This window comes from Nannobrachium achirus (assembly GCF_963921795.1).
Source record: "Nannobrachium achirus genome assembly, chromosome: 8".
Classification (NCBI taxonomy): domain Eukaryota; kingdom Metazoa; phylum Chordata; class Actinopteri; order Myctophiformes; family Myctophidae; genus Nannobrachium; species Nannobrachium achirus.
The window spans coordinates 14964828-14977384 of NC_137817.1; the positions used below are offsets into that span (position 1 = coordinate 14964828).

A 12557-nucleotide genomic window follows, 5' to 3' on the forward strand; every position below is an offset into this window, starting at 1 on the left:
GAAAAAGAAAATGGGATTTTTACTTGAGTCATGCATGACCCATAAAAATTGGTCTCCCGACCCACTGTTTGGGAAACCTGCAGGTAACAATCTGTTATCTTCACAGTCATAGTCTCTCTCTCTCTCTCTCTCTCTCTCTCTCTCTCTCTCTCTCTCTCTCTCTCTCTCTCCCTCCCTCCCTCCTCGTTCTCTCGTTGCGGGGAGTCAGATCAGTCGGTGTGTAGTATAGCTGTAGCAGCAGGTGGTGGTGGTCCCAATGTCATCTCGCAAGGTGGGCTTCTGCCTCAGCGAGAAGAAACGGCGGAGGATGAACCTGGATGCATTTGCTGAGCTCTGTGCGTAAGTTTAAAAACGTTATATTTAGCGTGAGGGGTGTCAACCAACTTTAACAGCCGAACAGGCTATTGTAGCCTAACAACTCCCTGTCGTTGGAGAAATAGAAGGATAGGCTATCAGTGGTTCAGTACTTAGCCAATTAACTGTGAAAGTGTAAATAGCTTAATTATTGAATTTGTGTACATTTATGATTCTTTTCCACAGATGCCATGGGGTGGAGGTGGTTGAGGTAAGATGTTATTTGCTGGGTTTTCTAACACATGATCAGAAAGGGCTAGGATTGTGAATCATAGCAATTATCATAAACCATTAAAATATTATGCTGCCATTTGGCTGTGATTGTTGTGTAGACTGTAGTGACTGCAGTTAAGTGGGTGCTTGTCTTTACACATTTAAAGGACACATAGGCACACACACACACACACACACACACACACACACACACACACACACACACACACACACACACACACACACACACACCCAGAGTGTCATGTACAGCTGTCCTCCATGCTATACTCTGTGTCAGGGCCACCTGCCTGTAGCCACCATCTCTATCAAATGCAAGAGGCGCCTGGTGGCTCAACCAGTTAGAGCACTTACTGTAGGGCTGGCACAATCATTACATAATCGCCCGATCACAATCATTTCAGATAACCACAATTATCTTTTGCACAATAGTCATAATTATAGTCATAATAGGTATTTGATTGATTGATTGATTGATTGATTGATTGATTGATTGAATACTTTATTTGACTAAAATGTAAACAGCACAAGAAGCCCTTATTCAATAAGAAGAAGCTATATGTGGCAGTGGTCGGAGGATGGTGGTTTGGAGTGCCCAAGATTAGATTGGTACCATTATGCATTCTCACTCAGCCAGTTTAAAGTCATCGAAGATGATGATGTTGATGATGACTCAGCCAGTTGTCTAAATCAAACCTGCCAGAAACAACATCGGATGCTCCAGCTTTGGTGAAAATAGAAAAAGAATTGATGGATCCTTTTTCCACACAAGCCTTCCTTACTCAGCCAAGGAAGACAGACTTAGGACACTAGGACAGTGAATGACACCTCCTTTCTATGAGAAATTGCATTTATCCAGTTATTACACTGGCCCGGGGCACAGTCCGAAGAAAGAGAAAAGAAGGAGGCGGGAAAAAAAGATGAAAGACTAGACTAATAGGACAAGAAGAACTCAGTCACACTGCCACTTAGTCACAACAGGAGGGAGTAGAAACTAAACACACACACTGTTATGTCTTTATCTGACCCATAAAGTGTTGAACCACTGACATCTGTAGCCTATATATTATCTACTTGTGTAATAAGCTCCTGAACTTGTCGTGTGATACTGCCTAGTAGTGTCATCTTGTTCTGTGTGCCCGTGACTCATTCAGCACCCTTTCATCTAAATTCACAACACACCCACAACCCACACAAAAAAAACACAAAACAACAAGTGAACTTAGCAGTCCTCTAAAGTGAAAAGGTGGGTCTTGATCATGAGTGAGTGAGTGAGTGAGTGAATGAGTGAGTGAGTGAGTGAGTGCGTGTGCATTTGTGTATTCTGTAAAAGAAGCCAAACCCTTGTCCCTCCTTGATTTTTTTTAAAGGGTTTTGTGAAGTGTGAAGAAGCATGTTGTACCTTGTACTTATTCACTCAGATTGACCTCAGCCGGCCCCTGATGTCCCAGGGACCCTTCGATGTCATCGTCCACAAGCTCTCCGATGTCATAGTGGAGGCAGAGCATGACAGCCAATCACAGCAGCTCCTTGCCAACTTCCAGGTTAAAAAAGACAAACAAACAAACTATATAGTATACTAAATAAGAAAAAGAGATTGCACAATGTGCATCAACAATGGCTTTTCTCAGTGGAGTGCTAGACCCACAATCCAGTATACATACTAGGGCATTCACCAAATATTCGAATATCAAAGTCACTATTCGACGTTGTTCACCGAAGTTGAATATTCGCTTATTTTAGTTTTTCTATTGTTTTCTCTTTAAAAAACATATAGTGTATAACACTTGGCTAGATAGGAAGTCATGATTTGTCAATGCCCCTGGTGGATGAATTTGTTAATGCTCTATACCAGGGGTTAGGCCGTGACCCCCAAAATAAACATATTTGAACTGGGACCCCCACCCTGACAAGCACTTGGAATTGTAGGTATAACATTTAATGTGGGCTATTTTCACAATGTTCGTCTCTTGTACTTTATATTTGACGATGATGTTTGGCGAGTCCTGTCGAATATTCGACTATTCGAATACTTTGAGGTCGAATAATTCGAATACTAAAAATCACTATTCGTGAATGCCCTAGTATACATACAGTATAAAAAGTAGGAATTAAAAAAAATCCCAAAAGGTAGCACATCCAAAATGTCTTATGCGTTTCGGCTATGAGCCTTCATCAGAGTATCATGCTCTGTGTCTTGTGTCTTTTAACGTTGCAGAGCTATGTGTCAGCTCATCCCAGCACAGTTCTTCTGGACCCCCTGCCTGCTATGAGCCAGCTACTAGACCGGTTTGCCTCCTACCGGATTATGAGCACGCTGCAGAACTCCCTCAGAGGTATGCTACAGGCTACAGCTGATATCCTTTCTATTGTCTGCTAGGTATGTGCCTACAAGGAATTTGTCTTGGTGCGGTTGGTGCAGCACACTGAAGGACAACAGCGTTACGAAACATTTACACGGCAAGTTAAAGAGAACATGGGTGAAACATAAACATACATATCTAACTATGCAATTACACAATTCAGAAGCTAATATGTGTAAATGAATAAACTAGGGCTGGGACTTTAACTGATTAATTGTGATTAATTAATTACAGAAAATTAACGTGATTACAAAATTTAACACATTTTAATCACACTTAGTTTTTGCACCACAGAACTTTCCGTTTCGGCCATACCGATCATAGTGATGCACAAATCAAGAAGAGACAACAAACGCAAAGGGAGAAGTAGCCGATCAGAGCGCTTTGCTTGGCCCAGTGGATGCAAAATGTAGATTTAAAAAACTCACTCGTTGATTCACTCGTACAACAAAATGTGTTTTACTTGAAAAAAATGCTTCTCGGATAAAATATTAATATGCGATTAAAATGCGATTAATTAATTACAAAGCCTGTAATTAATTTGATATTTTTTTTAATCGCATCCCAGCCCTAGAATAAACATGAGGAGGAAAATCACTGAGAGAGAGAGAGAGAGATATCCACAGTACACCTGTCTCTCTGTGTCATGTTGTCAAATAAAATGTGTTATATTCTCTCATTAGTTAAGCTTTTCACACTTACAATTCAACTAGCAATGTTCCATATAGGTGCATATTGAATATTTATGTAACTCTTAACTGCAGATTAAGTGGGAATGAAAGCCTCAGATTTCTGTAACAAAATTATATGACGTTTTCTTCTATAAACTTTTCATTGGCAGTTTGCCCAGTGATGATCTTCCTAGTGGAAAAGGCTTAAGAGCAGAAAAAGGGTCTCTCCTTCACTTACAAAAATGTATTAATAGGCATAGAGGCACAAGTCTGAGTCACCAAAACATTGTTTCCCTATTAATAAAATATTGTAAGTGAAAGACAGTGTGCAGGTGCAGTTGATTACTCCAACGCAGCTCTGTCTCCATAGGTGTGCTAAAGGATTTTTTCTTCCAAATTAAAAAAACTAAAAACCAATGCCTGGTCCAACCTTTTTGACATTAAGTGCCATGTTTGTCTTGATAGTCAGTACCAAATCAACATTGCGTTTAATTATGACACAACATAAAACATATTTTGATTGTCCATATGCATAACAACCTTTTTTACATCAGGATTTAAATGATCATTAGACTCAATAGAGCAATAACCCAAGCTATCTCAGACTCCATCCCCAGTCAGTGTTCAGAGTGTTAATGTAACATTATATGCAGAATGCAATTTGCATACGGACGTGAATTTTAAAAGAAGAATCCTCTGTCTCACACTTATGCCAGTGTGCCAGGGATCACCCTCCCTTGTGCCAATGTTGGCACCCGTGCCACCCTAAGGTTGTCTACCCCTGGCTTAGTCTCACATGCTTTAGACACCTCTCACGTGAGCATTAAGTAGCAAACAGACTCATAAGGATTTCTCCTTCGCTGGATATTTTTTTTATCCAGCACTGTCATGGATTCCATGTTAGAAAGACGCTTTGTTTAGTCTTTTGTCTGTCTGTGTGTGTGTGTGTGTGTGTGTGTGTGTGTGTGTGTGTGTGTTGTGTGTGTGTGTGTGTGTGTGTGTGTGTGTGTGTGTGTGTGTGTGTGTGTGTGTGTGTGTGTGTGTGTGTGTGTGTGTGTGCATGCGCGTGCATGCGTGCGTGCGTGGGTGTGTACGTGCATGTGTGTGTTTGTGTGTGTCTTGCTGTATCCTGTGTGAGATAGTGTGTGGGTGAGGCAGGGTGTCATAAATGCTGTATCATGTGAATGTGTGGGTGGGTGGAGTTGTGAAATGCTTTATTGTGGGGTGTTACTGTACTTTGTATACAGTATGTCCAAAACCGTTCAGGAAATGGAAAAAGATCATATAACGAATATATCGTTTAAATACAACAGATCCTGCAGAAAGAAACACACACTAATGCTCTGTTGTGTTTACTGTGTATGACAGACTGGCGTATCTGCAGTCCACCATACCTGGAGATCAGCAGTGTCGGGGACATCTCATCTGTCCAGGAAGCAATGGAAAGCAAAGGCCTCAGCTTCCCTCTCCGTCAGTAGCACACCTTCAGCTGCTTATCAGGGCAACACTTAGTGCTGTGGCTTTGCTGGTTCCACCTCCTGTATTTAGCACCATCAGATGCACATATACTGTAGCATTAACGATAAGGCTTGTAATCTCACTCACACTGCCTGCTTTTAGGTCTTACGTTTTCTCTTATTTTATGAAGTCATTCAATTGTCTGTATGTTCGTTTTGTTAGTGTGTGCCCACTTTGTGAACGGGTACACATTATTGTGTATCATTATTTTATGCTTTAACTATTGAGAAATAGCAGATATGTATATCTGCTATTTTTGAAAAATCGTGAAAATTTGAATTTTGACCCGATTCTATAAGTGTCTTTTGAATCATTCTAAGATTTTTTGAAAAACCTATGTTTCTATGTCAGCAATCTGGCCAGCCATCGTCCAAGAAAAGGTCCTTTTCACTTTACTGGAGCTCAGTTAGTCTGTTCTTGAGAGACTACCATGTCAGTGGTTCTCAAACCTTTTCATGTCAAGGACCCCCAAAATGATATGTATTTGGCCACGGACCCCCATCTCAAAATATTTAGTTCCAGGGCCCACCCAGAAGCAAAATTTGAGTTACAAACGTTCGCTTTGAATATACATATATCCAAAGATTTGCACTCATTTTCACGACTTTTTCAAAAATAGTAGATCTACAAGCTCGCAGCGCGGCACTCGGTGCCGCGCTGTGAGCTTGTGTATCTGCTATTTTTCACTGGTTAAAGCATTCAATAATTCTAGGCCTAAATGGGTTAAGCCACACCCTCGTGAGAACCTTGTTCCCTTTGTCTTCTTTCAGTCTGTAAAACCAGAGTGGCTCACGGCTCCCTTTCCCACGAGGTGAGTGCAGTTTTGTCCCCGTACCAAAAGGAGAATGTATGGTCTTTGTGTATCTGGAGGTTATCTCACAAACCACTGGACCAATCAGCAGCAAATTTCTTTGTCCACACTGTCATTATATAGGCCTGCACTAATCTTTCACATAATGATTAATACTTTTATTTTACTTTTAGTGATTGGCTATTTTAGCTATTTGTTGTATGATGAATCAGACTAAAGAAACAAACAAAACAATTACAAGTTCCTCACATCGATTTGTTGATATGTACCGGTATATATCGTCTCTGTTGGGTAGAAACCTCGAATGTCCAAAACCGTTACTTTACAGGATTCAAATTCAGTAGCAGATTTTCACGCTTGTAGATCTGCTACTTTTGATGCTTTTGTGTGACACTGTAGTATGATCAAGAAGGACATTACAAATATGGAGATAAGAGGTTTCTGCCCGCCTGCAGCAATATACCGGTATAAAAAATAAGTAATCGATAGTGTAAGGACTGAGTTAAGGGCTTTGCACACAGGACCGTTGCGTTTCTTTCCGTTTGCTGCATGATTAAAACGCATTGGATTTGGTGTGCAAGGCTGTGCGGAATCCACACTGTGGATCCGAAGAGTCATAAAAGGAGTCAATGAGCTTTTACCGCAGCGAATCGAACTGGGTTCGATCGGGAAAAAAGCGCATAGCCGCAGCCACCTGCCGCATGGCAAATTCGGAGCCGGTGTGCATGAGGTCATAGAGAATCATTGTTTTCTTAAAAAGAAATTAATCGTCTGTGTCTGTGTGCAAAGGGCTTTACAGTCACAGCCCTATATTTAAGGTGTTTTCTTTGCCGTCACTATGATGTGCTGTAGATGAGTCTGATCTTCGGTGCAGGGAGCCTGGCTGAGGTGCGGCCGCCCTGCGTGCTCCAGAGCTTCGTCAACCACGGGGCCGTGCTCCACAAGGTGTTTGTGGTGGGAGACAAACACTACTGTGTGGACAGACCCTCGCTGAAGAACTTCCCCTCTGGACCCTGTGGTCAGTCCACGTCTCAGCTGAGCAGACCTCCTCCACGTTCACACTGTTCTCCTTTAACCCGTTTAGGCCTAGAATGATTTAATGCTTTAACTATTGAAAAATAGCAGATATACAAGCTCACAGCGCGGCACCGAGTGCCGCGCTGTGAGATTGTAGATCTGCTATTTTTTGAAAAATTGCGATTTGTTTTTGCAAGTCTTTGAATATATCTTTTTAAAAGCGGACATTTGTAACTCAAATATTTTCTTCTGGGGGGTCCCTGGAACAACATATTTTGAGATGGGGGTCCGCGGGCAAGTGCATGTAATTTTGGGGGTCCTTGACATGAAATGATTGATTTAGAGGAAGGATTTAGAAGACATTTATAGATCGGGTCAAAAAATATTCAAAGACTTGCACAAATGTTCACGATTAAAAAAAAAATGCAGATCTACAAGATCTAGCGGCACTCTGTGCCGCGCTGTGAGCTTGTAGATCTGCTTTTTTTCAATAGCTAAAGCATAAAATAATGGTTAAAGTAGTTCAAATCTAACATGGCACAGATTTGCATCCCCGGTCTACAGTTAATGGCTTAAACAAAATACAAAACGGGGCACTGCTGCCACCTTTTCACATGAACCCATTAAGATCCGAGACCGATTTTACAACATAGTGCCTAAATCTGTAGTTCTCAAACTGTTTCGTCATTCAAAATTATTCAACTCTTTTCAAATACTTTCAAGATTTTTCAAAAATGTTCAAAAATAGCAGATGTGCAAGCTCGCTGTGATCTTATACGTCTGCAGTTTTTGAATAGCCAACGCTAGAATTTAAAATGACACAGATGCTTTCCCAGTTGAGAAATACAATTTTAAACTTTAAAAGGAGGACGATGTCACACATGTTTCATTTTCAGCATCTTTCTTATTTTATGTCTCCAGACAGAAAGACTATCTTCTTCAACAGCCATGAAGTGTCCAAGCCAGAGTCCAGCTCTCACCTCAACGCAGTCAGTATATCATATATCCACATACAGTACAGTCAACTCAGCTGTCTGTAACATGCTATGTGCAACTGTCCTGTCGTGAAAGCGTTTGCGGTCCACCCATTTTATCACTTATACATGGCAGCCAAAGACCATATCAAATGCGGGTCCAATGGCCTAATAATGCATTTCATTCTGCAGGTCCTTGACAATGAAAAGGTTGAAAACCGATAAAATTATCAAATGAAGATGAAGAAAACTTTATTATTCATTAGAAATGTACATAAAAGTTGAAATTTACCATTTGCACACTAGCAGTATACAAACAATAAAAACACAACTAATACATAGAATATACAAATGCGATAAATTACAGTATAAAATACATTCCACAGCAACAGTGATCGTTGGCTGTAGGGATTGGGTGGCAGGCTTAAAATGCTTTAAAATATCCACTGCAGATGGCACAAACAAATTCTTGTAATCCTTCTTTTTAGTTAATGGATTCTGACAGAGTTACACCTATTAAGAGCGAGGTAAGAGCTACGATCTATTTAGGTTTGTTTCGGTGGGGGATGTAAACAGACCTGCACTGCATGACGTAACTTCCCTTAAAGGGACTACACCATGATTTTCACATTTTTAATTTTTTTCTTGTTTTTTGCTCTTCCCAGTGTCTCTTCCAGACCCAAAAAACCCAATTCATTAACTCTAAGCCTTGTCTTTCATTTCAGTGATTTTCTGAATGGGCGTGTCTTAACGGTACTCTTTTGAAATCAGCCCCATTCTATGTCACAGGGGGCTCATTTCCTATTGGGCCTCCTCGAGAAGTGGGCGGTACTTTTTGGGAGGCTATATTCTATTGAGACTATATATGAGGTGAAACCATGAGGTAAAGTGGTGCTAAAATTGGAACAATACAGAGAAGATTAGCATGGTGCCATGGTATCTTTTCTGTATCGTTCCAATTTTAGCCCAAAGACAGCGGCCTGTTACCAACAAAGGACATTTTGGTATTGCATCTGAAATGGCTTGGAATTAGAGACAGACAGAACATGATATTTCAATATCTGATCTTGGTTGTTCAGGCTAAAACCTGTATAAAACCGCATTATGGACCAATATTTATATAAAATATATATTTTTAAAAGCATGGTGTGGCCCCTTTAACCGCAGCACTTCCGCCACTTCAGTTATGCAGCCCACAGCGCATATTGTGGCCAGGGTGGGTTGACTACCTGGCTGAGCTTGTTCCTATCTCTAACTGACCAGGAGACAATGATAAAAGTGATAACCGCTCTCAGTGAGTGACCTGGCTGTAGACCATGGTCAGGGTGTGTTTACTAAGCATTATTGCACGGCTTGTTTGAATGCTTGATTCTGATTGGTCAATCGCCGAAATCAGTGGTTTGATATTTCTGGATAACAGACCGCCCCGCTTGATAACAGACCGATGCCTAATCAAAGGCTCAGAACACCTGCTGCGCTGAGGCTGCACTGTGTGAATCTTGTGCCGTATCCAACATGTCAGCCATGTAAACAAACACACAGCGACATTTACAACTAAACGTTGCTCTCAAGAATGTTTTTGAAAACATTTGAAGCGAGAAATAGACACTAACCATGCACTAACCAATATGGATTCTGTTTGATCAACACTTCCTTGTTTGCGTTGAGGCAACGTTGCGCTCTGCGGACGGCCAGTGCAACACTTTCACTTCTGTTGTTTTTTTACTTGGGTCAATGTATTCATTTATTTATTAAGTAACCGTGCAATAAGCATGATAACATCTCGCTCAGCGGTCGTTATCGAGTGATAGGAGCCCTTCAGGTTGATATGCCACCTCTGCTCCGCGTAATAATAAATAATATAGGCCCCACTCCTTGGGGAGTTGTTTGTCACAGTACATTTATTTTGCACCTACGTGAAATTTATTTAATTCTGCATTTTACCCATCCTATATCAAGGAGCAGTGAGCAGCCATATGTGGCGCCCAGGAGCAATTAGGGGTTAAGAGTCTTGCTCAGGGACACATCGACACATAGCTGCCTAACCGGGAATCGTACCTGTGACAACCAGGAGCTCTGGCTCCCCAGGGAGGCTCCCTAACCACTCAGCTACAGCTGCCCCGTCGGTGGCATATCAACCTGTCCGGCTCCTATCACACGATAACCCTGTTATCCCTTACTTAAAACGTCTCAGTCAGGGACGTGCTGGCCATTGGGAAAAGCGGGAAAACTCCCGAACAGCCGGTTCATTCCCGGACGGTCCAGGCCAGCCATTAGGAAAAAAAGAAAAATAAAATGTCACTGTCGGGCAGAAACCTCGTATCTCCAAGTTTCAAATTAGTAAATCTTTTTGCAAAGCAAATCCCTGCTTCATCATACAAGGCCGTGGCACAAAAGTAGTGAAAACAGCAGATCTACAAGCACACAACGCCTCGCGGTGCGAGGTGTTGTGTGCTTGTTGATTGGCTGTTTTCACTAGTTTAAATCATTTTGGAGCGGTGAAAGCGCTCCCAATAGACAGGTATGTCCGTGGGTATGTCCCTGGCTGGGTGGCTGGGTGGGTGGCTGGGTGGCTGGCCGTGTCCGTAGCCTGGCAATACCTTGAGTGGCCACACACAACACACTAGTTAAAGGAGGTGCGCTGTTTTGTGCAGGCCAGGCACACTCACCACTCACTCACAGGCACAGTTTACAGTTTACAGTTTAGGCCTTTAGCAACACACACAGGGTATAGCTGCTCAGATTCACCGCTCCACTTCGAACCGAGGTTTGATTTTTAAATGATAAATACAAAACAAGCGGTTTTGGACATACACGGTTTCCACCCGACAACGACGAAATATAACTCATGTAATTGGCCCACTGGCTTGTCACTTGTCATGATCTGAAATGGCAAAGTAGCAGCAGCGCTATAGAGAGAGATCTCTCTCTATAGCGCGCAATGAGGGCCTCTGCAACTGTTTTTCCCGGGCTGAATCAGGGGCCCAGCTTGTCCCTGCCTGTTATCCCTTACTTAAAACGTGTCAGTTTCCTGAGAAGACCGAGATACAGCTGCTTTAAGATAGTGTTGTGACTCCTCCCCAGCTGGATGAGCAGACACCCTGCCTGCCTCCTCCCAGCTCGCAGGCCGTGGCTGCTCTGGTCAGAGAGCTGCGGGTGCTGCTGGGCATGGCTCTGTTTGGAGTGGACGTCATCGTCAACATCCACACGCACACCCTTACCGTCATCGATATCAATATCTTCCCAGGTAGACTCACGTTTCTATTACTATTACTTGTGAGGACTAACTATATTATTTTATAAAATACGCAATCTTTCTTCCTTCGGTGCACGACAGCAGCATGCAAGTTAGTATAAATCAGGCATAAATCTAGCTCTAGCCCTTAAATTAAACTCTAAATGCCTGGTCCTAACATTAACCCCAACCTGATCTTAAAAGTAACGCCATCCTGAATCTTTTCCTAAGAGTAAACCTATCTCTAAAAGTCTTTCGTCAATCATAAAACAGCAATTTATTTTCTTGTGAGGACCAGGAAAATGGTCCTCACAAGTTAGGAGTGGTTCACCCCCAAAATGACTTTTTTTCCCTATTGATTACTGATGCCATGGAGACTTCAGTTAAATAATATATATACAGTATATATATATATATATATATATATATTTTTTTTTTTGTATTTGTGGCATTCCTAAGACAAAAATGTGATTATAGTAAATTTACCCCCATTGATTCCGGATGGGGACCCGGAATCAATGGGGGTACATTTATTGTAATCAAATTATTGTCTTAGGAATGCGACAAATACAAAAAAATATTATTTCTCCATGGCATGAGTAATCAATAGAAAAAGTCATTTTGGGGGTGAACCACTCCTTTAAGGTCTATTTCTCAAATTCTACTAGACATTTGATCCTCATAAGTATAGTAATACACACACACACGCACACGCACGCACGCACGCACACACACACACACACACACACACACACACACACACACACACACACACACACACACACACACACACACACACACACACACACACACACACACACTCTGACTACCTCTGTGCTCTCTCTGTAGGCTATGAGGGGGTCCCTCAGTTTTTCTCGTCTCTGCTCAGTTACATTGAGTCAGTGCTGGACAGACAGAGTGCTGATGGGCTCCAGGCAGCACCGTGTTCTACAGCTTCCCCCTGATCCACCAAGACCTCCAGCTCCTCACACTGCTACTGGGCTCCAGGCAGCACGTTCTCCTGGTCCTCATGGATCCACCTCGACACTGTGTGTCTCCCCGGGACCCAAAGTTATGAAAATACATTATGAAGCCACATACTCGCACTGTAATAATAATGTTAAGTATGTCTTGCCGAGCCATTGAGGCCCACAGGGCAGGAGCCTATCTCTTGTTTCTGTAGCGTGAGGCAGCTTGATGCACAAGTACATCCCCTGGACATGACGCTAGTATGTCACAGGGACTTAACCCCCGATCCAACCCTTGATGCTGAGGGTGCTTTTCGACCGGCAAAGAACCAATTCGGGCTGAGCTGTTCCACCAAGAACCGGGTTGGTTTCCGAACCGTAAAAGTTGGTTCGGAACGGGAACTACAAAATCCTT

The 12557-nt window shown here is 42.3% G+C and overlaps 1 protein-coding gene across 1 annotated transcript; it reads left to right on the forward strand.

Annotated features, from left to right (window-relative positions):
• Window positions 1-256: 256 nt before the first annotated feature.
• On the forward strand, window positions 257-12139 carry LOC308289951 (inositol-tetrakisphosphate 1-kinase-like; the record flags this gene model as incomplete). The annotated part of the gene is made up of 10 exons (XM_080731731.1): window positions 257-339; window positions 541-565; window positions 2007-2129; window positions 2804-2921; window positions 4988-5089; window positions 5908-5948; window positions 6801-6966; window positions 7887-7954; window positions 11024-11186; window positions 12024-12139. The coding sequence occupies 10 exons, from the start codon at window positions 257-259 to the stop codon at window positions 12137-12139; spliced, it is 1005 nt and encodes a 334-aa protein (XP_080587857.1).
• Window positions 12140-12557: the final 418 nt, after the last annotated feature.